Source organism: Propithecus coquereli, unplaced genomic scaffold, assembly GCF_000956105.1.
Source record: "Propithecus coquereli isolate 6110/MARCELLA unplaced genomic scaffold, Pcoq_1.0 Scaffold436, whole genome shotgun sequence".
In the NCBI taxonomy this organism is placed as follows: domain Eukaryota; kingdom Metazoa; phylum Chordata; class Mammalia; order Primates; family Indriidae; genus Propithecus; species Propithecus coquereli.
This window is the reverse complement of record NW_012150130.1, coordinates 769,735-793,279: the sequence shown is the minus strand read 5'-3', so window position 1 is coordinate 793,279 and position 23,545 is coordinate 769,735. Positions and strand designations below refer to the sequence as shown.

Sequence of the window (23,545 nt, the reverse complement as noted above, 5' to 3'; positions counted from 1 at the left end):
CTGTAAAACTTTCCAAAGATCTTTTTGTACATAATATATTTACAAATAAGAGTTTCATTACAAATCTTAGATTATATATTTTATAGTACAAAATATTACTAGTTTTGCTGTTAATATTACAATAATTTTGATTTACCTTTCTTACAAATATGAGAACTGAATAATACTGACCTATAGTAAATATGTATATTTAGTATATATGCATTCCAATCACACAAGCATAGGTATATCAACCAGCACAGATATTCACAGTCCATCAAGCCCATAATATGAACTTATAAGAAATTTTTATATCTAGCAAACATTTCCAAATAACTACAGTAAGAATTTTGCACTTTAAAACTCTGCTTTCATATTGCGCCAATAAACTAGCATTCGTTTCTTCTTGCAGTAAACAGGTTTAAGCATGAAGTAAATAGATATCCTTTCAAATTGGGATTTTGGCTTTTAAGAAAAAGATCCCATATATGTTAGCAGCTTTATTCTAAGAAATATACAGTCATGCATCGCTTACTGATGAGGATATACTCTGAGAAATGCATTGTTGTGCAAAAGTCATACAGTGTACTCACACAAACCTAGATGGTATAACCTACTACATACCTAGGCTACATGGTACCTGTACAACACGTTATTGTTCTGAAAACTGTAGGCAATTGTAACACAATGGTAAGTATTTGGTATCTAAAGATATCTAAACACAGAAAAGATACAGTAAATATACGTATTATAATTTCATAGGACCTCTGTCATACATGCAGTCCATCATTGACCAAGACATCATCAGGCAGCAAATGACTGTAATTAGGGCCCTTCTTAGTTTTTCACAACCAAATGGAGGTAACTGATGACCAGAAATTTTCTTGGCAATGTGAAATTTTCCTGGTAAAGCTGAAATACTTTAGTAGGAGGCAATAATTTTATTTTTATTTTTTCCTTTTTTTTTTCTATTCTTCCCAAAGGCATCAAAAGAGAGGCAATACTTCATAAAGCTTTCTTGGCTTGGAATTATGCTAACCACAGATTTATTAGTTTAGTAGACAGTGTTACTGAAAGAACTCTTGCCCTCTTCTTCAATATCACTAACACAGGAATAATTTTGGCTCATGCAGTTTATGGACTGAATTGTGTCCCCCACAAATTCATATGTTGAAGAAGCCCTGAGCCCCCATGTGACTATGTTTGGGGACAGGGCCTTTAAGGAGCTGAGGGAGGGTACATGAGGTCGTAAGGGTGGGCCCCTGATCTAACAGAACTGGGGTTCCTCATGTGAGAAGAGGAGGACACACCAGGAGCACACACTGAAAGAGTAAAGGCCCCTGAAGACAGTGAGCACGCAGACCAGGAAAGAGGCCTCGACAAAAACCAGGACTGTGAGAAAATAAATTTCTGTTTAAGCCACCCAGTCTGTAGCATTCTGTCACAGCATCCTGATCAGACTAATACAATGCCTTAAAAAAAATTACAATTTTCCTGTTTCTTCCCTAAAAACATCCTACAGTTGTGTAATAATGAAATCTCCATACAATAACATATATGATTTTGTTTTTCACTAAATTTCACCATTATTGTAGCCGTATCTGCACACTGTAAGTAAAGCAGTTTGCGATCTGTATTTTATTACAAATAGATTTTCTGTACATAGGAGTTTGGTTATTTGTAAATTCTTCTATCCTAGTTATATCTCCGTATTAGTTGACTCGGGCTGCCACAACAAAATACCATAGGCTGGGTGGCTTAAACGACAGATGTATATTCTCATAGCTCTGGAGGCCAGAAGTCCGAGATCAAAGCACCAGCCAATTCAGTTTCTGATGAGGGCTCTCTTCCTCGCTTGTGTACGGCAGCCTCTCTGCTGCGCCTCACGCGGCCCGTCCTTGGTGCCTGCCCAGGAAGAGAGCGAGCGAGCCCTCCAGGGTCTCTTCGTCTAAGGACACTAATTCTCCCAGGGCCCATCGTTCTGACTTCATTTAACCTTAATTACTTCCTTAGAGAATCCCATCTCCAAATACAGCCACACTGCAGGTTAGGCTTCAACATATGAACTTTGAGGGGACACAAACATTCAGTAAACAACGATCTCTAAACATAAACCCTTCCTAGTCTATCATTTAACAAAATGTTAGCACTCCCAAACTATAGCAAAACAGAGACAATAAAAATCTGTTAAGTATATAAACACTGAGATAAAATACTTCATTTTTAAAATGATTCTAATAATAAGTCAATGTCACGCAACACAGTTCAAGTGCTACGTGAGACTTGGTCAGAGAAAAAACAAATTTAAACTATAGGAATAATTCTGTGAGGAGTTGAAGAGCTCTGGCTAGATCAGGCAGAATGCAATGAAAGCAGAGTCCTCAATCACCTGGAAACTGGCAGCTAATGTGGAAACAGACTGGGTGCTACTGGGTGGTCTTCCAGGAAAATAATAATCCAAATAGAGAACTCTCCAGCCGAGAGATACGCAAACTGCTTTCCTTTTGATTTAGCTGACATATGGCCACACAGTAATCTCAGCTACGATCTGTGCCTTACTACACTCCTGGAAACATCTACTACAGACGATTACACCAGTACATTTGAGATAGGTGTCTTAAAAGGGAGCCACAAAATGAACATTCCCAATGGGAATCTATTCCCAGGCCAATATAATAGAGGAAAAAAGACTTTTTAGGTTTAATAAAAATGATACTACCAGTAAGAGCTACTAAGCTAAATGAAGAAGTACTATATATCTACTTTTTGGATTACTGTGATTAATCGCTCCCCTTTTCTTATATTCTCAACTCATCTGCCAAATTAATCCTCCCACAACTTCATTACTCCACTATTAAAGACTACTCCTCTGGCTCCCTGAATCCAGCGCAAATTCCCCTGCCCAGCATTCAAGCAAGTATCTACATAATCAAGCCCAGCATAGTCAGCCTTATTTTTAATACCAAACACAACTCTTGCCCCAAATTTGATATTCCCCCTGCTCCTTGCCTGGTGTATTCCCCACCTGCCCACAGAGCGTTTCCATTCTGTCACCTCCTTCGTGAAGCATTTTCTGATGACATCACACACACCGATTTTTCCTTCAGTCAACAACTACGCATTAAGAACCTATTTTCGTTCCAGACGTTGAGAGGGCCCCTTCCCCCCAATTCTTTTTGTCCACCCTTGTCTGCGACTTAGGCTTATTAGCCTCCTTACCGTCCCAGTCTGCCAATATGCCACCTTAATATATCCGTGGAAAACGTTAATGTTTTCTTTCTAGTTGGTTCTCTCGTGTGCAGTCTTAACTGTAGGTGATTGTTTTTAGGAATTCAAACTTATGTATCTTTTATACCCCCTACAGCGCATAGCAAAGGGCTGATCACCTTGATATCAACTGGTGTTAAATATGTTTTTCCTTTGTAAATCTTGTGCATTACTTACACTTTTGTGCCTGTCTTGAAGGGATACAAGGAAAGAGAGAAGAGCCTGACACTTGAATATTTTTTTCAGTTGCGGACATTGTCCTTAGCTGTAATTGGTAAGACAAACATTTATGTAGCTCCTACCACAGATCAGTTCAGACATAAATATTCTGTTACGGTATGGCCTTCATCATGGCTGTTCCCCAGCACCAATCATTGCTTTCTGCACATAATTAACACCCAATATGCATGTGTTGAGTGAAAAAATGAATGCGGTCCCCCGACCCACCCCCCGCCTTCCAGTAGCTTATATTTTAAAGGGGTGAAGGTTAGGGAGACACAAGCGATGAATAAACAAATAAATGAGCAAGGTAATTTCAGAGTGTGATAACTGCTATAGAGAAAATAAAACAGGGTACTTAATATCACGAACTACTCAGCTGTTCCCGAATCCGGAGACGTTTATCAGTGCAGTCAGGCCACCCAGCAGCATGGCTCCGTGGCCAAGAGGGCAGATCCCCGGTGCACGACCCCGCCTCCCTCCCTCGCTGAGTGGGTCTGGGCACGTGGCTTAACTTCTCTGGCCTCGACTTTCCCATCCTCTTAAAATACCTGCTACCTTCCTCGGGAGGGTGAAACTGAGGATTACAAGAGTTGGCACGCAAGTGCCTGGTACTGAGCCGGCAACCCAGCAGGCATTCGGGAAGTGCTAGTAGCAATCGGAACCTCGGGTCAGGTGAACTCGCCTGGCGCTGAAGGGCAGTGAGCCTCAGGCTCTCTCTCCCCACACCCGCGCCTCCCTGCCCAGGGTGGAGCAAGGCTGAGCCGAACAAAGTTTTGACCTTGAACTGAGGTTCCAGGGGCTCGCGGGGGTCGCCGCCCGTGCCCGCCTGTGAGGGCGGACCGGCCGGTGGGCGCGGGCTGCTGAGCGGGGTGAGCAGCGGGTGCCCCGCCGCCGTCAGGCTGGAGGCCTCGAGGGCACGACCCGCCCCCGGCGGGCGTCCTGCGGCGGCGGGGGCCGAGCCCGGGTCCCCTCCCCGCCGGCCTCTCCGAGCGTGGGCAGGCGCCGCCGCCCCCGCCCTCCCCAGCCCGCCCGGCGCGACCCAGACCCAGCGGCAGCCCGCCCGGCGCGACACCGTCCCCGGGGCGCGAGGCCGTCTCAGGGCGCGAGGCCGGCGCGGGCGGGCGCGGCGATGGGCGGGGCGAGGGCGCGGGCGGGGCGGCGGGCACATGCGCACAGGCGGCGCGGCCGGCACGCGGCGCTCGCGCTCCCGGCTTAAATGAGCCCGGCGCCCCGCGCCCGCCACTTCAGCGGATCCCGCGCCGCGGCCGCGGGCGGAGCTGCCCGCCTGTCCGGGGCCGCTCGTCCGCTCCGGGCGGCCGAGGGACTGAGCGCCGCGGGTCGGGAGGCGGCGCCCGTCGGGGGGCTCGGGCAGCGAGGGAGCCCGCCGGGGGCTCGGGCATGGCGGGCCGCAGGACCTGAGCCCTGGCCCGCGGGGAGGCAGCCTGGTGGCCGGCGATGGGGACGGAGCGGGGCGGCCGCCGCGCCGAGCCGTGAGCGCCGCCGCCGCCGCCGCCTCAGCCCCGTGAAGCGCCGGGCCGCTCGCGAACATGGCCCTGGCGCAGCTGTGCCCGGTCCTCAAAGGTAAGCGCCCGGGCGGCGGACGGCGCCCCCTGCGGGCCGAGGCTGGCGCCGCCCTGCCCGCGTTCGCATCGCTCCCCGCGCCGGCACCGACGCGCCTCTTTGTCCCCGGGGCTCGCGGCGGCTCGGAGCGCAGCGTGGGGCTCTGGCTCCGGCCGGCCCAGGTCGACTTGCTGCCCGGCGCTCTGCCCAGCCCCGCACGGCCGGCTGCGTGGGGACAGTTCAGAGCGGGGTCGAGTCGGGCGGCGCCGGCCGGGAGGCCCCTGGCAGCGCGGGCCTCCGGGCTGCGCCCTCGCGCCTCTGCCGGGGATTCCGCACGGCGCTGTGCGGAGTTGTGGCAGTCCTGGCGGCGCGGCGAAGGCAGGCCTTGCTTGGAACGCAACGGCACAGTAATTCCACGCAGTGACCGAGACGTCGTGTAGCGGCTCGGACCGGCCGCGGCGGGACTGGGCCTGCGGGACGGCCGGTCCCACCTGCTGCGGCCGCGGAGGCTGCGGCGCCGCTGCGGGCTGGTGCGGACCGGGCCCGGCCCGGGGAGCGAGCGCGGCCGCTCGGGCTGTGCCCCGGGCGCTCCCGGACGCCGCTCCTGAGTCGACCCTCGCGCTGCCCGGTGCTCGGAACATCCCGCCTCGGTGCTTGGCTCTTTCTGATTTGTTGTGCCGGGAATTAAAACGCACTCGGCCGCTTTGCATTGCCCAGGAGGTTATTTTCGATAACATTTATATACATAGATAATTGAGATTGCGATACAAAGTTGCTTCTGAAGCTAGAACTGAATAAATCCTTTTTTCGCCAATTCTCAGAGGAAAAACAGCACCGCCACTCAATAAAGGACTTCCCTTTTGCTCCTGCTGATTTAAATTGAAAATTAGATTAGCTGTATATTTGCAGTGTTAAAAAATTTTTTCGTATTGAGGGGGGAGTTAAGGCATTGCATTGAGTCGTGTGTAGCTTATTATTGTATCTTAATACTTGCACAGTGGCAGATTTTGATGTTTTTCTGACTCCATATTAACACTTTTGTTAAATTTGTTTTATTACAGAGTTCAGCGTAGTTTTGCTTTTAATTTTAATTGAACAAATCACTCCAAATATTCCTAAATTCATAATTGATATTGCAGCAGTTTAATGTAAGACGTTTAACTACCCAACTATATACTTGTATGTTCAGCTTGTACTAAGGCAGCCTCGGACTTTCTAGCCGGAATATTTCACGGTCAGTCCACAAATTCTTAGTGGTTCTTTCATTACATTAGAATTAAAAACAACGCTGAGATTAACCCTATAGTTTTCATGTCGTAACTCCTGATTTATATAAACCTTCCTTGGAAGTTAAGGTTTTCTTTTACTCTTTCATAATAAACTGTGCGTGGTAGGATTTCTGCGAGCGCCGCCTCGGCGAGCTATTGTTCCGTTTTCCGGGCGCAGCCCCGCCGCCCGCTGCCCCTGCAGACCTGGCCGCGACGGCGGGGCCGGCGGCCTCCGGCGGGGAAGGAACTCGCGGCTTTTCTGCCTCCGCCGCTGCCGGCGGCGCGCACCGCCCCCTCTGGCCGTCGGGCGCAGCCTCGGCGTTGCACCTTGCGGGCAGGGAGCCTGCTGATGGCAGAGCCGCGGGGAACGACGGTGTGGTGTCTGTAGTCTTGATTCCAGTGTCACCCAGCCTATACTATTTTTACCTGCCGTAGTAGTTCTAAAGCTCGAGCTAACTTGTTGTTGTTGTAGGATTACTAGAGAGAAAGCAAGCTATTTTTAAGTCTTCTGCGGCATGTGCTTGTTAATGCTGAGAATTGGTCTGGGAAGATTCAAGAAATTGTTAAAAGTAAATTCCAATAAGTGAATCTGGGAGACGGAAAGACAAGAGTGGAGGGAGGACTTTAGTTTCACTGCACACACATTTGTATCACTGAATTTTTTTTTAACCAAATGCATGTATAACCTATATAAAAATTGACATTTTTAATTTTTAGAAGTTATCTTTTAAAAAATTGGCCTTTCCCAGTGCTCCTATTCATTATGTGCCCCCAAGGCATGAAAAAGTGTTTCTTAAGTAGACTATAAGATAAATTCCTTCAATATCAAAGAGGTTCTTATCTGAAGCAGCTATTTAACATTTACGTAATTACAGATACTGCCTACTAAAGCCTTGTTTGGAATATTATGATCACCTTCTACTGAAATAAATCAACCGTAATGAGTGTGAGATTTTAAGTAGAAAGTAATTTTAGTTCTTTAAGATGCTATTGATTCTTTATGTTTTACTTTCAGCAGTGAGGACAAAAGGATAACGCACTAGGCTTTTAAACCTTTTCATATTGTTGAAACGTACTAATTCATATTAACCTGTTTATGATTACTGTAGATCTTACAAAATTTGAGTTAACCTTCCGTCAGGGTTAAATAAGTAGTGTAATCAAATGAAAATATTACATTAGGATTATAAATCCATTTTTTGGTTCTTATTCTACACATTTGCTTGAGGAGAATCCTATTTGACTTAGCAATATTTAAAGCTGTATAAACTTGTTAAATTTGATTTAACAGAGCACAAATATCCTTTGGAACTATATTTTTAAAATCTTGTCTGAGACTGTGCAAGTATTAACTTCTGTTCATCATTCTTAAATGTCATCAAAGACCAGAAACTGACTATATAGTTTAAGTATTGAAAACTCCTTTAGTAGTAAAGTTTTTTAACACAGCCCTGTAAAAAAACTAACTTTTTGGCTTTTCCTCCCGGAGTTTGGAGGAAAAAAACTGTTTTAACACTGTTAATTGAAAGTCTTATTAAATAATGGTTTATTATAATAAATCTTGAACTAGAATCTGCTTTATCTACAGTTTGAAACCAAACCGGCTATTTAGGGAAAACACATGCATTACAAAGCAAGTTCAGGTGGGGTGCAGTGGCTCACACCTGTAATTCTAGCACTCTGGGAGGCAGGAGAATTGCCTGAGGTCAGGAGTTGGAGACAAGAGGGAGACCCCTTCTCTACTAAAAATAGAAAAAATTAGCTGGACGTGGTGGTATGTGCCCATAGTGCCAGCTGCTGTGGAGGCTAAGACAGGAGGATCGCTTGAACCAAGGAGTTTGAGGTTGCCTATGAGCCAGGTTGACGCCACAGCACTCAGAGCGAGACTCTGTCTCAAAAAAAAAAAAAAAAAAAAAAACCAATTTCAAATCAAAGCCACTTTTCTTTTTGGAAAAAAATAGAAAATGATAGACAATAAATAAAGTTCATATCTACAATTTTAAAACAACAATCCACATTCTGCTTGTGAGTTACTGCCCATTCACAGTCTCTTATCATTTTTCTATTTATACTCCTGCAAAATAATTATCAACATTTTAAAAAGGCACTTGAGATTCCAATTATTATTATTCCAACTCTAAGGATTTGGAAAGGAGGATCCTAAGAGGTGATCTAATCCAGTGGTTTCCAAATTTTCCTTAACAGCAGAACTCCTTCTTCAAAGGCACTCTTATGAGAAAATACTTTAAAAACAAAACAAAAGAAAAGGGCAGGGTTGCTGTGATTGGTGGGAGGCCTTACCCTCTCAATCACCTCAGAAATCAGGGTGGCCCCCCGAGAACTGACATTTTTCAGCATGTTTATTATATTGCTTATATAATTAGAGTATACTAATCTGAAAGTTCAATTTTTCCTAATCAAAATGACATTAAAATGTTAAATATGCCTAGAGTAATATGTTGGAAATTACTGTACCAAAAGATACTAAGTACTCTTTCAGATGTGACCTGATCATGTTAAAATTTGATGGTAGTTGCCGTGGATGTCGAAGGAGGACTCGTGTGTAATTAAAGAAGAGGGTACAAAACTGTCATCTCAGATCAACTTTAACTCAGGAGTTTGTCACATTCTGCAAGAAAGTTACTTTTTCTTATAAAAGTGATTGGCAGTGTGATTAGCATATGTGGGCTGGAGTGATCCCAAAGTTCACCGTCTTCTTTCATAACTAATAAAGTAAGATTGAGTTTGATTAAATTTGGATACTTTTTTGTTGTTCTTGGGAGCATAAGTTTATCAAAAACAAGTTACTGCTCTGTCATGTGGTATGTGGACTGTAATTGAACTCCATTCTGCTTTCCTTAGAGAAAATAGCAATGAGCAGGGAGACCGGTTAGGTGGTTGTTACATTCTGGCATCTTGTGTTAGATTTAAAAGCCTTGTGTTTACTGCTTAGATGCTTAAAACAGGAAGGCTTAGAAAGTAACATTTAATTACTAAAAAAGGTAAATTGAGCCAGCTTGAAGAAAATAAGAGTGGTGGCAGGGTATCTGAAGAAGAAAAAAAAAAAACTTTATTCTTTTCCCATCCCCTGATTTATACTCAAATAAAAAGATGCTGGGGGCCAGGAGCGGTGGCTCACACTTGTAATCCCAGCACTGAGGGAAGCCAAGCACTGGAGGCCAGCAGTTTGAGACCAGCCTGGGCAACATAACAAGACCGTGCCTTTGCAAAAAAAAATTTAAATAGACGAGCATGGTGGCACAGGCCTGTAGTCCCAGCTACTCAAGAGGCTGAGGCAGGAAGATTGCTTGACCCCATGAGTTGGAGGCCACAGTGAGCTATGATGATGCCACTGCACTCTAGCCTGGGCAATAAAGTGAGACTCTGTCTCAAAAGAAAAAAAAAAGCTAAGTCATAGTCATATGTGTGGCTACTGTTAAACCAAGATGTGTGCTTGTCAGTTAGCGCAGGGCTCTCTGTACTATATGAGGCGTCCTCGGGATCCTGCTTAGTCGCTTTGTGTATTCGTCTTACCTGTATCGAGTGCTATTGTAGGCCAGGCAATCTTCCAGGCACTGGAGATGCATCAGTAAATCAGAGAGACAAGGCCCCTCTTTCTAGTAAGAAGAGAGAGGCAAACAAGCACACCCCCCCAAAAAAACAGGTAATATAAGTAATAATGAAAATAAAGCAAGATGAGGGAGAAAATGTAGAGCTTATTTAGAAATTGGGGAAGCCTCATAAGACCTAAAGGACAGGAAGGAACCAGCCATCCAGAGACATTATAGGCAGAGGGCATAGCTAGTCCCTAAGGCAAAAATTGGCTTGGTGTGTTGAAGTAATGAGAAGGCCTGTGTAGCCACAGAGTAATTAGAAGGCCAGAGAGGTACAGGTGCCAGATCACATAGCACCTCTGAAGTCAGAGCAGTGAGTATGAGTTTATTCTAAATGTAACAGGACTGTACTGGAAAAATTTATGAAAGACTGTGATGTGGTCTGATTTATATTTTGAAGAGATCACTGGCTGCTGCGTACACAATAGACTGTAGGGTGCTGTGGCAGAAACTTCCAGTTGTCTCCCAAATTCCATTTTACCCTTCTTCAGTAATTCTTTGAATTTTAGCTGAGCACAAATTCTCCCAAAATAAAGACTATATTTACCAGCTTTCTGTAGGTGTGACCATGTGACTAAGTCTAGCCAGTTAGATGTAATTAGAAAATGATGTGTGCAATTTAGAGGAAGTGTTGTCTTTCTTGTTTAAACTTTTTATTTTGAGATAATTGTAGATTCCAGGCAAGTGTTTTTAAAGAGAGGGGGAATGCCCTGTGTCATGTTCATTCTTGCTGACTAGAATGCACACTGTAGCTATAATGAAGATACAATGGCTGGCACTCCAGCATTTATACGGGACCATAAGGTGACCTTGGAAATGAAGGTCACACACAGCTGAATAATAAGATGGAAGCCCCTTAGGTCTCTGGCAACAATATAGGCTGTACTTTGGCCCTTGACTGCTTATCTCCAGTTTGCATGACAGAAATATATCTTATTTAAACTGTTAGGTTAGCCTTTTCCATTACTCGTGCCAAACCTAATGCTAACATTATAGGAGTGTGCAAAATCAACGTAAGCAGCAAAACCAGGCAGATAGAAAGCTGTTAAATAGTCACTGAAGTGAAAAGCCTAAATGCTATCAAGTAAAATTAATCTGGAAAGGGTTACTAGAGAAAGCAGGTTTTAGACAGTGTAGTTTTACAGAGGCACAAAGAGGTCCATGGCAAGTGCACATTTGCAGGGGCATCATAAGACTAGGTGGAGCATTCGCCTCAAGTTCAACATGTCCAGAACCAACTCAATTCCTTTTTGCCTGTCCCCATCCATGTTGGTCCAAACTTGTCCCTACTGCCACTAAATAGGAAGAAGGGCAGCTTCTGTTTCCTTCGGTAAACTATCCTTCTCCTGTTGGAGTAGTCTACGAAGTGTGGTCCCCGGCTAGCAGCTTCAGCATCGCTCAAGAATTTGTTAAAATGCAGATGCTCAAGCCCCACCTCAGACCCACAGATCAGAATCCCTGAAAGCGTGGCCCGGAATCCGTGATTTAATAGGCCCTCAAGGTGAGTAGGATGCACGTTCAAGTTTGAGCATCACTGTCCCAGCGATTCATTTTCCCACACCTAGAAGTAGAACTACTGGGTGGGATTTGCACATTTTAATCCTTAATACATATTACCAGAGTAACCTCCAAAAAGTTGTGCCAGTTTATAATCCAGTGGCATATATGAATATGTCAGTTTCCTATAGCCTGACCAACACTAGAATCTGTTTTTTTATATTAGTAAGGCTGAATTTGTGTGTGTGTATGTGTGTTTTGGCACATTTTGGTATCTCCCCCTGACCCCCAGTTATTTATAGTTTTTATTTAGGTTTCTGTCTTCAGTAAATGAAGGTGCTCTTCACCCAAAAGTAAAGACACAATTCACCTTGTTTTCCCCAAATAATTAATATATTATCCCAGAACCATTTATTAAATCTATCCTTTTCACCAGAGGTTCCAAGTACCACATATATCATGGTAAATTCTTGCATCTGTATGTTTCTGAGCTTTCTTTTTCTTCCGTGGAGATGAAGGCCCGTGTCTGTCTGGTCCGTTGCCCCAGGAGCTGACTCACAGTGCGGTGGGTACCGCATGTGGTTAACAGATCATCTGTTTCTTCCCGCACCATTGCTATGTTTTTAAATTACTGTAGCTTTACAATCAGTATGTATTATTTTTATGTATTCTATGTTATTTCTAAATTTTCCTAGGCCAATGTAAAAAGTCTTCTAGATGAGCATCAGAAACATTTTAAGTCTAAAAAAAAACAAAATTTAAGATTTCGATTAAAATATTATTAAATTTGTGTTCTATTGGAAAGAATTGTTACCTGTAACAACATTGTTTTACTATCCAGAAACACATAACTTCTCTATTCAGTTTATTTGTTTACTTATTTTTATTCTAGTCTTTCTTCCCTTAAAGGGTATAATAATTTTCCAAGTAATTCTCTTGGGGTTTCTAGGTTTTTATCTATAAATAATAATTTTGTCTTCTTTCCAGGATTTATTTCATTGGCCAGAGTTGCCACTGTTAAGTAACAGAGGAATATAAGTGACTTTGATTTTTTTTTTTTTTTTACGGTGGAAAGTAGGGCCTTTAAACTGGAAGGCCTGGAGGCAAGATTCTCTGCTTAGAGTTGAAAGGACAGTGATTCAGGGTGAAAAGAGGTAGAATAAAGAGAGTGGCTTTGAGGATTTGTGTTTAACACCTTGAATAGCACCTGTCTTTATCATTTAAGTGACTTCATTTTAAATCACATCGGTACCCAGGTTGCTGCTAGGCCTGAATTAAACCCCAGAGCCAGCAGTAAGGACACAAAACTGCCTTTCGCCAGTGTCAAAGTCACAAGGAGTACTCTGCAATCAAGCTGCGTGGTTTTGGAATTTAGCGTTTTTATTTTTGGTGTGGATTCCTAACTTGGAATTAGTGCTTTCCTGAGTACATTATCTTTGAATTCAAAGCGTGATGTATTTCTGGATTTGAGAAATTACCGATCCTTTTGGTCAGAGGAAGAAGGAATTGTGGCAAAGAGATTGGAACTAAAGCCAGAACAGAGCACCACAGAACTGCTTCATGTGCTAAATAATTTCAGTGTTTAGCATTAATGGAATTTGTTTTACTATCTCGGCCTGATTATATAGCAGAAGCGATGTACGAAGATCCTGTTACACAACTTGGGAAACTGTTTATCATGATACAGGATTTAGAATGATTGAGAGTCACAGCTATATCACCAAAAACTATCAGTAAATCTTTCTCTCTAATTGCTGTGGAGGTTTGCCCTCTTCTTACTATGTCATTTTTATATTCAGCAGCACAGCTCATTTGTTTGATTGAGTTGTGAATAGCTAGTAATTACTTGGGGGAAAAAAAAGTGTGAGCAGCCCTCTAAGTAAAGTTGGAAATAATACAATAGGTTTGTTGGGCCTTGGACTTTATTTTCAGCAGGCCTGGCCTGCCTGGCTTGTGCACTCCGTGCACGTTTTATCAGTTGTTTCTTCCACGCGGGCGAACCTTACTGGTCGTCGTATAGCGTGATTTTTCTGGCACTGTTCATCTTTTTGCCACAGTTGTGCTGTTGCCCTGCTGGTTTCAGTTTGTTGATTTCTTTCTTGCCCTAACTGCTGACTTTGTAGTTACTTCCTTAAAAACTGTGAATTAGAAACGTGAAAACTGGTGGATAGTTATGCCTGTGATTCAGGCGGAAAGGTGTCCTGGCACACAATTTCGACTGGTGGTGTGTCACCTGAATGACAGGCCTTGGGAGATGGAGCCCGCTAACAAGATAAATTGATGCGAATGGATGTGTTCTTTGCTGAATTATCAAATATCTGATATTACCTTGGGTTTCCTTTTATTCATAAATCTTCTGTTTAAACAAATTGTTTGAAAACTCCATTCCTCTAACTCAGATACCATGTAAAGATATGAAGAGTTTGAAGGAAGGATTATTGCTACGTAATGTGAGATCTTCGTCACTGTTAGTAACCAAAGAAAGGGAAAGGGAAATTAAAGTTATTGAGAGAAAACGGGAGACAAAGGTCAGCAAGGATGCAAAAAACCAAAGCCAAAGAGTTTAAATAATTCGATTTTAAGATGTCAACTGAATGGCAGGAACCGTCTCTTTCTTTTGCACATGGGTGACTTTGGGTAGTAGATACTCAGCACGTGCTGTTGAGTGAACCGTGGTGAGACTGCCCACCGGTCACTTACACTGGCAAACGCTGCGATACGCCCATCTTCCTCCCGTGACATCCTGTAAGTTACCGGTTGCACTTGGCTCTGTGTCTGGATTATATCATTAATCTCCCCTCCTTTCTGTTTCCATGACCACTGCTCTGTTTTACCTTCTCCAAAGAAATGCTCGTCTTTACTTCCTAATGATTTTCTCTCTTTTCACTAAAAGCGTAGACTCCACACAACCATCAGGATTATTGGTCTGAAACACAGATGTGATAACGACACTCTCTAGTTTAAAAACCTACAAGCGCTTCTCATTACAGCCAGAAGTCCAAACTTTTTAGGTTGGCATTCAAGACTTTACAATCAGATCGTATCCTACTCCTTTTTTCTAACCTACTATAACTCTGTTTCCCTGCACATGCTAGCCAGACGGTATTCCTCAGAGTTCCCTAAAACCTGCTATAGATCAGTGCTCATGTATCCATGTTTGTGCATTATATAAGCTGTTTCTTTCTCCCTCTCCTGGGCTCAAGTCCTGTAAGTTCCAACTACAATACACCTTCCTTTTCTGAAGTTTTCCTCTGTTCCCTTTAAGCCTCAGCAGAATGAATGGTTCCCTTCTCTGTGCTCCATTATGCTTTTTATATACCTCCTATTAAACTCCTTTTCACCTTGTTTTATAGATTATCTTTGAGAATAGATTGATTCCTTGTGGATACAAGTTTGTCCTAATATCTATCATTTATTTAGCAAAATATCTGGCACATAAAAAGTACTCTGCGGGCCAGGCATGGTGGCTGATGCCTGTAATCTTAGCACTTTGAGAGGCCTAGGCAGGAGGATTGCCTGAGGCCAGGAATTCAAGACCAGCCTGGGCAACAGCGAGAGACCCCAGCTCTACAAAGAGTAAAAAAATTAGCCAGGCATGGTGGTACGGCCTGTGGTCCCAGCTACTTGGGAGGCTGAAGCGGGAAGATCGCGTGAGTCCAGGAGTTTGAGGTTGCAGTAGTGAGCTATGATGATGCCACTGCACTCTAGCTTGGGCAACAGAAAAAGACCCTGTCAAAAAAAAAAAAAACCACTGTGCACATCATCTCATTTAATCCTCATAACAACTAATGAGGTTGATGCTATTAGTGTATCTTCCTTCTTTTGTAAATAAGTAAGCTGAGGTGAAATGGCTTCACAGCCAAGGCAAAACTTGAACCCTGACCCAGATTCGTCCAACTTCTGAAGGCCACGCTCTTACCCATTTTGCTGCGTTGCTCTCTCCACGCCTCTGATCGGCAGTGCCAGCTCTTCAGTAAGTGCTCTCCAAGTGCTTATTCCCTGAGTGAGTGAGAACTCCCTTCACACGGTAGTTTGGGCAGACTGGTAGTATGGTAGTGTATGCACCATTCACAGAAATGTTTTTAAACCTTCAAAACACGTACAAAAAATAATTCAACAATATGTTGTTGATTGGGTCTCAGCAACGTTTGACTTGGGTAAAAAAGCTTCGGTATCTAAATATGACTGGCTTTTGTGACATAGAACATGGCCTGGTACCACACAACTATAAAACAGTTTGAACTGATTTCTGGGACACTGCTGCCCCCTTACTTCTGTCTTTATTATGAAAGTTCTCGTTAAGTCAGACAATCTAATTGAATTTTTACTGGCATAAGCCAGTATAATGCATGGAAGCTCTAAGATGGAGGAACGGTTAAGATTAGCAAAGTCTGTGGCAAAAAACAAAAGTGTATTTTAAGAAAACCTATTAAGTTGAAAAATGCTTTAAATGCCATATATTTTAGTGCTCGTATAGATAAGTACAAAGTAAATTGTCTTTTCTTTGAGTTATCTTAAGGGTCAAATAGTAAATCGGAACTAACATTTAACACTTAAAGATCTTGAGAGTGAATGTTAGCAAGAGATAGTGATTTTAGTTAATTTTTTTGTCATCTAATTTTCCTTATAAACTTAGTAAAATGTAGTATAGATTTGATTTTGTAACTTTTCTTTTCTGTTATTTCTCTAGTGTTGTTAATAACGATACTGGTAGTGGAAGGAATCGCAGTGGCCCAAAAAACCCAAGGTAAAGTACTTACAGTGATAACGTATCGCATGTTCGGAACAGCGGCTGGCTTATTTGAAAGGACTGCAGCTTTCCAGTGCTATTTCCATAATCCCTTTGGGACGTTCCAGGCTTTCTGTCAACCTATCAGCTTCAATTTAACTGGGTCCAGCTGCATTTAACTAGAGTAAATTGTCGACATAAAGTCTTGCCCTGATAAATTTTTAAAATTGGCATTACAAGTAGCTCCTAGCATGCTGTGAATTATGTCCAAAAATTAAATGAAATTCATACTTTATCACTAAGCAAAAATAAAAATCCATTTTTCCAGTGTAAACAAATGAGACATTTCCATCAGTATCTTATTCAAAGCCTTTCGGTCCTGTTTTGATTGTCCTGATTTATGAAAGAAAATTAGTGTGATTTTTTTTTTTTTTGAGCCAGATTTTCATATCAGCATTTACTCCATTTCTAATATAACCTTATTTATCTTTTATTTTCATTAGAGTTACACATCCACATAAAAATCAAGGTATTCTAAAAAAGTAATTAGGAAAAATCATCCCCCCATTTTACTCTAGTTAACTTCCTGCTCCATGGAAACAATCATTCTTTTAGCTGATTCTTTTGGTATTTCCCTTGATTTCTCTAAATAACACGCTATATTGGTACTTCCCGATTATTTCAGTTTTAGACATTAGATACTGATCTCTCACGTGGAAGATGGAAATTTAGCTCTTTCACACACCTGCCATCCCCCCCCTCCACACACATGTTCTCTGACCTTCCGTGTGCCACCCTCTCGGGATAGTCATGCCATGATTCTGGTTAAATCAGTCTTCAAGATTTACATTAAGCCACTCATTGAACTTTTTCAATGTGAATTTTGTTTTAAGTTTAGGGAATTTTTTTGTTTAATTTTTAAAATTCCCTTTCCTCCATTTTCTCTGTTGTGTCTTTTTAGGAATTCCTATTATTTGGTTATGGTCCTCTAGTTTTTTGTTTTTAATCTTTCTGTTTCCCATCCCCCTTTCCGCACCACGTTCTTAGAGACTTCCTCAACTTTATCCTCTAAACCAGGAATTAGAAAACTTTTTCTGTAAAGGGTCAAATAGTAAGTATTTAAGATTTTGTAGGGCATATAGTCTCTGGAGCAACTACTCTTCTGTCGGAATGTGAAAGCAGCCGTAGACGGTGCACAAATGATGGGTGCAGATATACTCGTGTTTCGGTGATATTCATTTACAGCAACGGGCAGCAGGTCAGATTCGGCCCAAGACCATAGTTTGCTGACTTCCACTCTAAATTTTTTAATTTATTCTATCTTTGGAAGCTTATTTGTTTGTTTTCTGAATGTTCTGTTTTTAGAATATCCTTGTTTTTGTTTTATAGATTTGTTTTTCTGTCTCTCTGAGGATAATAAATGATAGTTTAGTTTTGTGTTACTGGTTTTTTAATATTTATCTTACCTAGTCTTTGCTCTTGTTTTGATCTGTTTTTCATATTAGAGACTTTCCTCAAATGTCTGGTGATCCTTGAATGTCTGCTTACATTTTAAGAGGGGCACTAAAAAGCTGATCATTCACTGTCCGCAGGTGTAGGCAGGGGTGGTATACTGTGGCCCTCACTGTTGAGTGACCTGACATGGGGGAGTCCCTGAGTCTGTATTGTTAAGGCTGTTTAGATTCCCCAGAGAAGAATCTTTCCATTTCCTGCTTAAAGGTTCTATCTCTGAGGGGGCCTTTGGGGTGTTGATTGGGAGAGGAAGACTGGAAGTATCATCCAGTGTGTTAACATTTACTCATCTCTCCTTTTTCAGGTTGGTATTTTTATCCTCAGCTGGGTCTCGTGTCACCTAGTCCAGTAACCCTGTTGTTTAACTTTTTCCAAAGAAGTAATCTTCAGTTTTCTGATGTGGTATTAGAGCAGATTCATGGAGTAGGAAAGGGTGGTATTAGAAATCAAACTGGGCCGGGCGCGGCAGCTCACGCCTGTAATCCTAGCTCTCTGGGAGGCCAAGGCGGGCGGATTGTTTGAGCTCGGGAGTTGGAGACCAGCTTCAGCAAGAGCGAGACCTCGTCTCTACTAAAAATAGAAAGAAATTAATCGGACAACTAAAAATATATAGAAAAAATTAGCCGGGCATGGTGGCGCATGCCTGTAGTCCCAGCTACTCGGAAGGCTGAGGCAGAAGGATCGCTTGAGCCCAGGAATGTGAGGTTGCTGTGAGCTAGGATGATGCCACGGCACTCTAGCCCGGGCAACACGGTGAGACTCTGTCTCAAAAAAAAAAAGAAATCAAACTTATTTCTAAACACTGTCAACCAACTTCATGTTTTTAGAAAGCCCATTTTCACACGCCAGCCCTCACCCCACTTCTAGTAGTGCCAATTGTTACTACTATTAATATATCTACCCCTTTGTACTTTGGGGTTTATGCCCTTAAAAAAAATCCTTTCACTGTTGTTTAAGTGGAGTTTGAGGAGGAAGCAGAGCTCATGCATGTATTCAGTCTACAATCTTCAACTGAAATGCCTCTGTAATCTTTGAATCTTGACTGTTGTGTTAAACTAAATGCGAGGATACCACATCAGAAAGTAACTCCTGGATCCTTTTATTTTTATGTCAGAACTGAATTTCATGGAATTTTACTGATTTATCAGCTTCTTCCATGTAGTTTTACCCTTGTAAAATCCATATAAGCATTTTATTTCCCTGTTCTCTTACATGGCAAACTTGTACTCTAGTTGCAAGTTTTTCCAGCTTAACTGGAAAAAAGACGTGCTTACCTTCCTTTTAACTTCTGCTGTACTCAATTTGTGGTGGTAAATTTGGCAGTGTTTCTTACAAAATTTTGTATATGTAGCATGGAGTGGGCAATTGTTTGGAAAGTTGTGGGGGAAAGAAAAGAGTGATATTCTCTCTTGCTGTAGTTAATGTTTTAAATGATGTTTTTCCCAAAGATGGACAAAATATTGGAATCAAGCACATTCCTGCAACCCAGTGTGGCATTTGGGTTCGAACCAGCAATGGAGGTCATTTTGCTTCACCAAATTATCCTGACTCATATCCACCAAACAAAGAGTGTATCTACATTTTGGAAGGTATTTGACCAATTTCTGTCTTTTATTGGATAAATTTTTACTTTATTGTAAAATTAAATGCATTGGTAAAATGCCCTGTTTAAGCCAATTTGAACAAAATTTAAACATGTATTTGAATTAAACTCTGTTAATGATAAATATTTCTGAATATTGAATACATTTAGCAACATAATTGTTGAAATTTCATGGGAATTTTGAATCTCCTAAAGTATACTTCAACTAGATGCATCAGTATATATGAAAAACCTCTTTGATAAGAAACTTACCAAAGATGCCGGCATCCCTTTTAAGGCTCTATGCAAATTTAGCTCCATATTAGTGAGTTCCTTATTGTGGGAGATACACTGCATTTCATGAACTAAGCAGTAGTTTCCTGACTTTGTGTTTAATCAAGAAACATTCAGCTAATTTAATAAGTTGTGTATGTCAAAGGGAAGGATTACTAAAGTTCTACAGAGTAACATTATTTGTGTAAAGTATAACATTTAGAATGATTCTTATGTAGTAACATAACAGTCCTCATCTATGAAGCAGTAACAGAGAATTGTTTTGCTTTTCTCATTCGTGTCAGTACATTTATGTTCGTTCTTATTTGTGTTGCTCTGATTTGCTTATTCTTATTTTCTAGCTGCTCCACGTCAAAGAATAGAGTTGACCTTTGATGAACATTATTATATAGAACCATCATTTGAATGTCGGTTTGATCACTTGGAAGTTCGAGATGGGCCATTTGGTTTCTCTCCTCTTATAGATCGTTACTGTGGCGTGAAAAGCCCTCCATTAATTAGGTCAACAGGGAGATTCATGTGGATTAAGTTTAGTTCTGATGAAGAACTTGAAGGACTGGGATTTCGAGCAAAGTACTCATTTATTCCAGGTAAGGAATCGGTTATCTTTTTAGTGATTGGGTATCTGGCTCTTATTTTGGAACCTTAAGGTTGGAAAAGAGATTAATTTGGTCAAGACTTTAAAGAAATTAGCAAGGTCAAAAGGGAATCAGTTCATGAACAAATAAAAAGTTAATGAAAACTGGAAATAGAACCATGTCACTTGAATTTTGAAGCGTATCATAGTGTCACCTTTTTTTCTTAGATTTCTTTCAGTTTTATAGCACATACTCAAGGCCAACATCATCAAAGTAAATACATTTTTTAAAACAATTCAACAAATGGTCTTATTTTCATAATCCCCACAAAATTCTTTTGGCAGGTTTTTCCTTATTGAGCTGATTGAATTACCACTCATTTGAATAAATAGTCTAGAAAATATTGAGCAATATAAAAACTGCTCTGCACTCGAATGTAAAAGTTCTGGGTTTGAATTATTTCTCTGCCACCTAATAGCTATAAAACTATTAAGCACAGAGTTATGGTTGAGATTTGCCATTAGTAAAATGGGAATGCGTGCTGTATTAGTTTCCTGAAGCTACCATGACTAATTGCCACGGATTTGGCCACTTAAAACAATAGAAATTTATTTTTTCAGAGTTCTGGAGGCCAGAATTCCAAATTCCAGTAGAGCCTCACTTCCTCTTGGACCTCTAGTGGAGAATCCGGTCTTTGACTCTTGTGGCTTCTGGTGGCTTGGGTTTGTGGCCACATCACTCCAGTTTCTGCCTCCTTCTTCACATCTCTTTCTACTCTTCTCAAGATCCTTAATTTAATGCCAGTTTTTGCCTTGTAATATTTGCTTTTTTAAACCATATAGGGTAATATTTACGGGTTATGGGAATTCAGATGTAGCTATATTAGGGGAGGGAGCTACTATTCAGCCTACTACATTGCCTCACTACCCCGTGGTAGGTGAGAACACTTGGAGCACTATAAAGCCCTATCCAGTGTAAAAGTATACATATCCTTAATGCAGAAACGTAAAATCGTACAAGTTACTATTCTGTCTTCAGAGAGCTTACAAACTAACAAGATGAAAAAATAACTGAGTAAAACAACTATATGATCTTTTTGCTTTTATTTCTTCATGCAAGCAATTTGTTAATTGAAAAAAGATTTTAACTATCCAAATAAAAAATATTTGTAATCCTACCACCCTATATATAAAGTCAGTGTTAATAATTAGGTGTGTTTTCCTTCAGATGTTTTTCTACATCTATTAATTTTGTTTTAAAAAAAAATGGGATTATTGTATACATACAGCTTTGTTACCTGTTTTTGCCTGGAAAACATAAACAACTTTTTTCCCCCATCGGTAAACATTTTGGAAGTTTTTAATTTTTGCTTCACTATTTATCTGCTCAATGCCAAAAGGATAGCATTTTCAAAAAGCAAAGTTTATTCAATAGACTTTGCTTTTTTTAGAAAAGTTTTAGGTTCACAGCAAAATTGAACAGAAGTAGAGTTATCTCCTTCCTCCCCACAATCAGCATCTTATACCAGAGTGATACATGTGTTTTAGTCAATGAACCCACATTGACACATCATTATCACCAAAGTCCACAGTTTATATTAGGGTCCACTCTTGGTATTATGTGTTCTAAGGATTTGGACAAATTTATAAAGACATGTATCTGCCATTACAGTGTCATATGGAACAGTCTCACTCCCCTAAATAGCCCTTGTGCCCCACCTGTTCATCCCTCTATGCCCCTAACCCTCTGGCAGCCACTGATCTCCTTACTTTCTCCATGGTTGTGTTCTTTCCAGAATGCCATGTAACTGGAATCAGACACTCATGCATACTGTAGCCGTTTCAGATTCATGTCTTGCACTTAGCAACATGCACATAAGGATCTTTCGTGTCTTTCCGTGGCTTGGTAGCTCATCTTTTAGCACTGAGTAGTGTTTCATTGTCTGGATGTACCACAGTTGTATCCGTTTGATTGAAGAACATCTTGGTTGCTTCCACATTTTAGCGATTATGAATAAAGCTGCTGTAAATATTCGTGTGCAGGTTTTTGTGTGGACATGAGTTAATTCATTTGGGTAAATTCTAATACATGCAACAACGTGGATGAACCTTGAAACATTATGCGAAGTGAAATAAACCAGATACAAAAGGGCAAATATTGTACGAGTCTACTTATATAAGGCATCTATTCATAGAATAGAATTTGTAGAAACAGAAAATAGAATGGGTGGGTTTCGGGGGTCAGGGGAGGGAGAGTAGAGAGTTAATGTTTAATGAGTCTAGATTTTCAGCTTGGGAATGATGAAAAAAAGGTCTGGAAATAAAGAGTGGTGATGATTGCACAACACTGTGAGTGACTTAATGTGACTGAACTATACATTTGAAATGGTTAACACGGCCAATTTTACGTACAGTTCACCACAGTTAAAAAGGAGTGGCTAGCGAGCTGTTTTTTCACAACGGCCGGGAAAAGAAAGATGACTGGGCGCGATGCGACACACGGGGTGTGCCTTGCGAAGTCGTTCACCGGAGTTTAAGGGCCAAGAGTTTACATCAGAATAACTCACTTGATTAAATTGGCCAGGTATTTGGTTTACATTAACTGAATCAACTAACTGAAGTAACTGATACACTTTGTGTAACCCGTAAAGACACCTTTACAAAATCTTATGCACGAGTTAGATCTTTGTAAGTAAGTTTAGGCTACTTAAAAGAAAAAAGATGTCAGAATAGGGCTCTTATTTGAATCATGTTTTTAAAACTAAAAAACAGCCAACTTTATATGTAACGATCCTTATTTTGGAGACAAGTAGCTCTTTTTCCTCTGTTGTATATATCATGAGAGCAACCTTATGTGGTTTATAGTTAAAATACAGACAGAGTATACAATGCCTAGTACCTTTCACATTTGCATTTTACAGTGCTCCAGAGTTTCTGCGTACATTATACATAATTTTATGCTAATGGCAATTTCAGGAGAATTATGTAGTGCTTCATTTTGTAGGTGAGGAAACTGAGTCAGACATTAAGTGATTTTTCTCAGATCAGATAATGGCAAATCCAGAGCTAGATACCAGTTCTCTAGGCCACACTTCCTCCTCTGTCATACTGTCTTTATATAGTATAGATGAGGATTCTCAATTTTGTCACTAAAAGGAAAAAAACCAGCACGTGGCAAAACAAATAAGCAATGCACAATTAGCTAACTATGGCAGTATCTGCTGTTATTTAAAGTCACATTTATAAAATAAATTTTGACTAGAGGGTGGTAAATCTGGAAGAAACCTATTTAGCAATGGTGAGAAATTAGAGAATAAAATTCTCTAAGCTATTGGTGATATGGAAATTTTGATGCAATAATGACAATATCCTAGAAATCTTGTCTATGTATGAAAAAATTCTGATTAACTTACCAGATAGCTCCTATGACTTTTTTCTCCCAGT

The 23,545-nt window shown here is 41.3% G+C and overlaps 1 protein-coding gene across 2 annotated transcripts in view; it reads left to right on the top strand.

Moving 5' to 3' along the window:
- The first annotated feature begins 4,658 nt into the window (after positions 1-4,658).
- Positions 4,659-23,545, top strand: part of NETO2 (neuropilin (NRP) and tolloid (TLL)-like 2) — a 68,675-nt gene continuing 49,788 nt past the window's right edge. The window contains exons 1-4 of one of the 2 annotated variants that reach the window (XM_012653968.1): positions 4,659-5,049; positions 16,098-16,154; positions 19,097-19,237; positions 19,866-20,114. In XM_012653968.1, coding sequence (XP_012509422.1) covers positions 5,016-5,049; positions 16,098-16,154; positions 19,097-19,237; positions 19,866-20,114 — 481 coding nt within the window. In that variant the 5' untranslated portion in view covers positions 4,659-5,015. The remainder of the gene's footprint in view (positions 5,050-16,097; positions 16,155-19,096; positions 19,238-19,865; positions 20,115-23,545) is intronic. The other variant, XM_012653969.1, reaches the window with a different exon arrangement.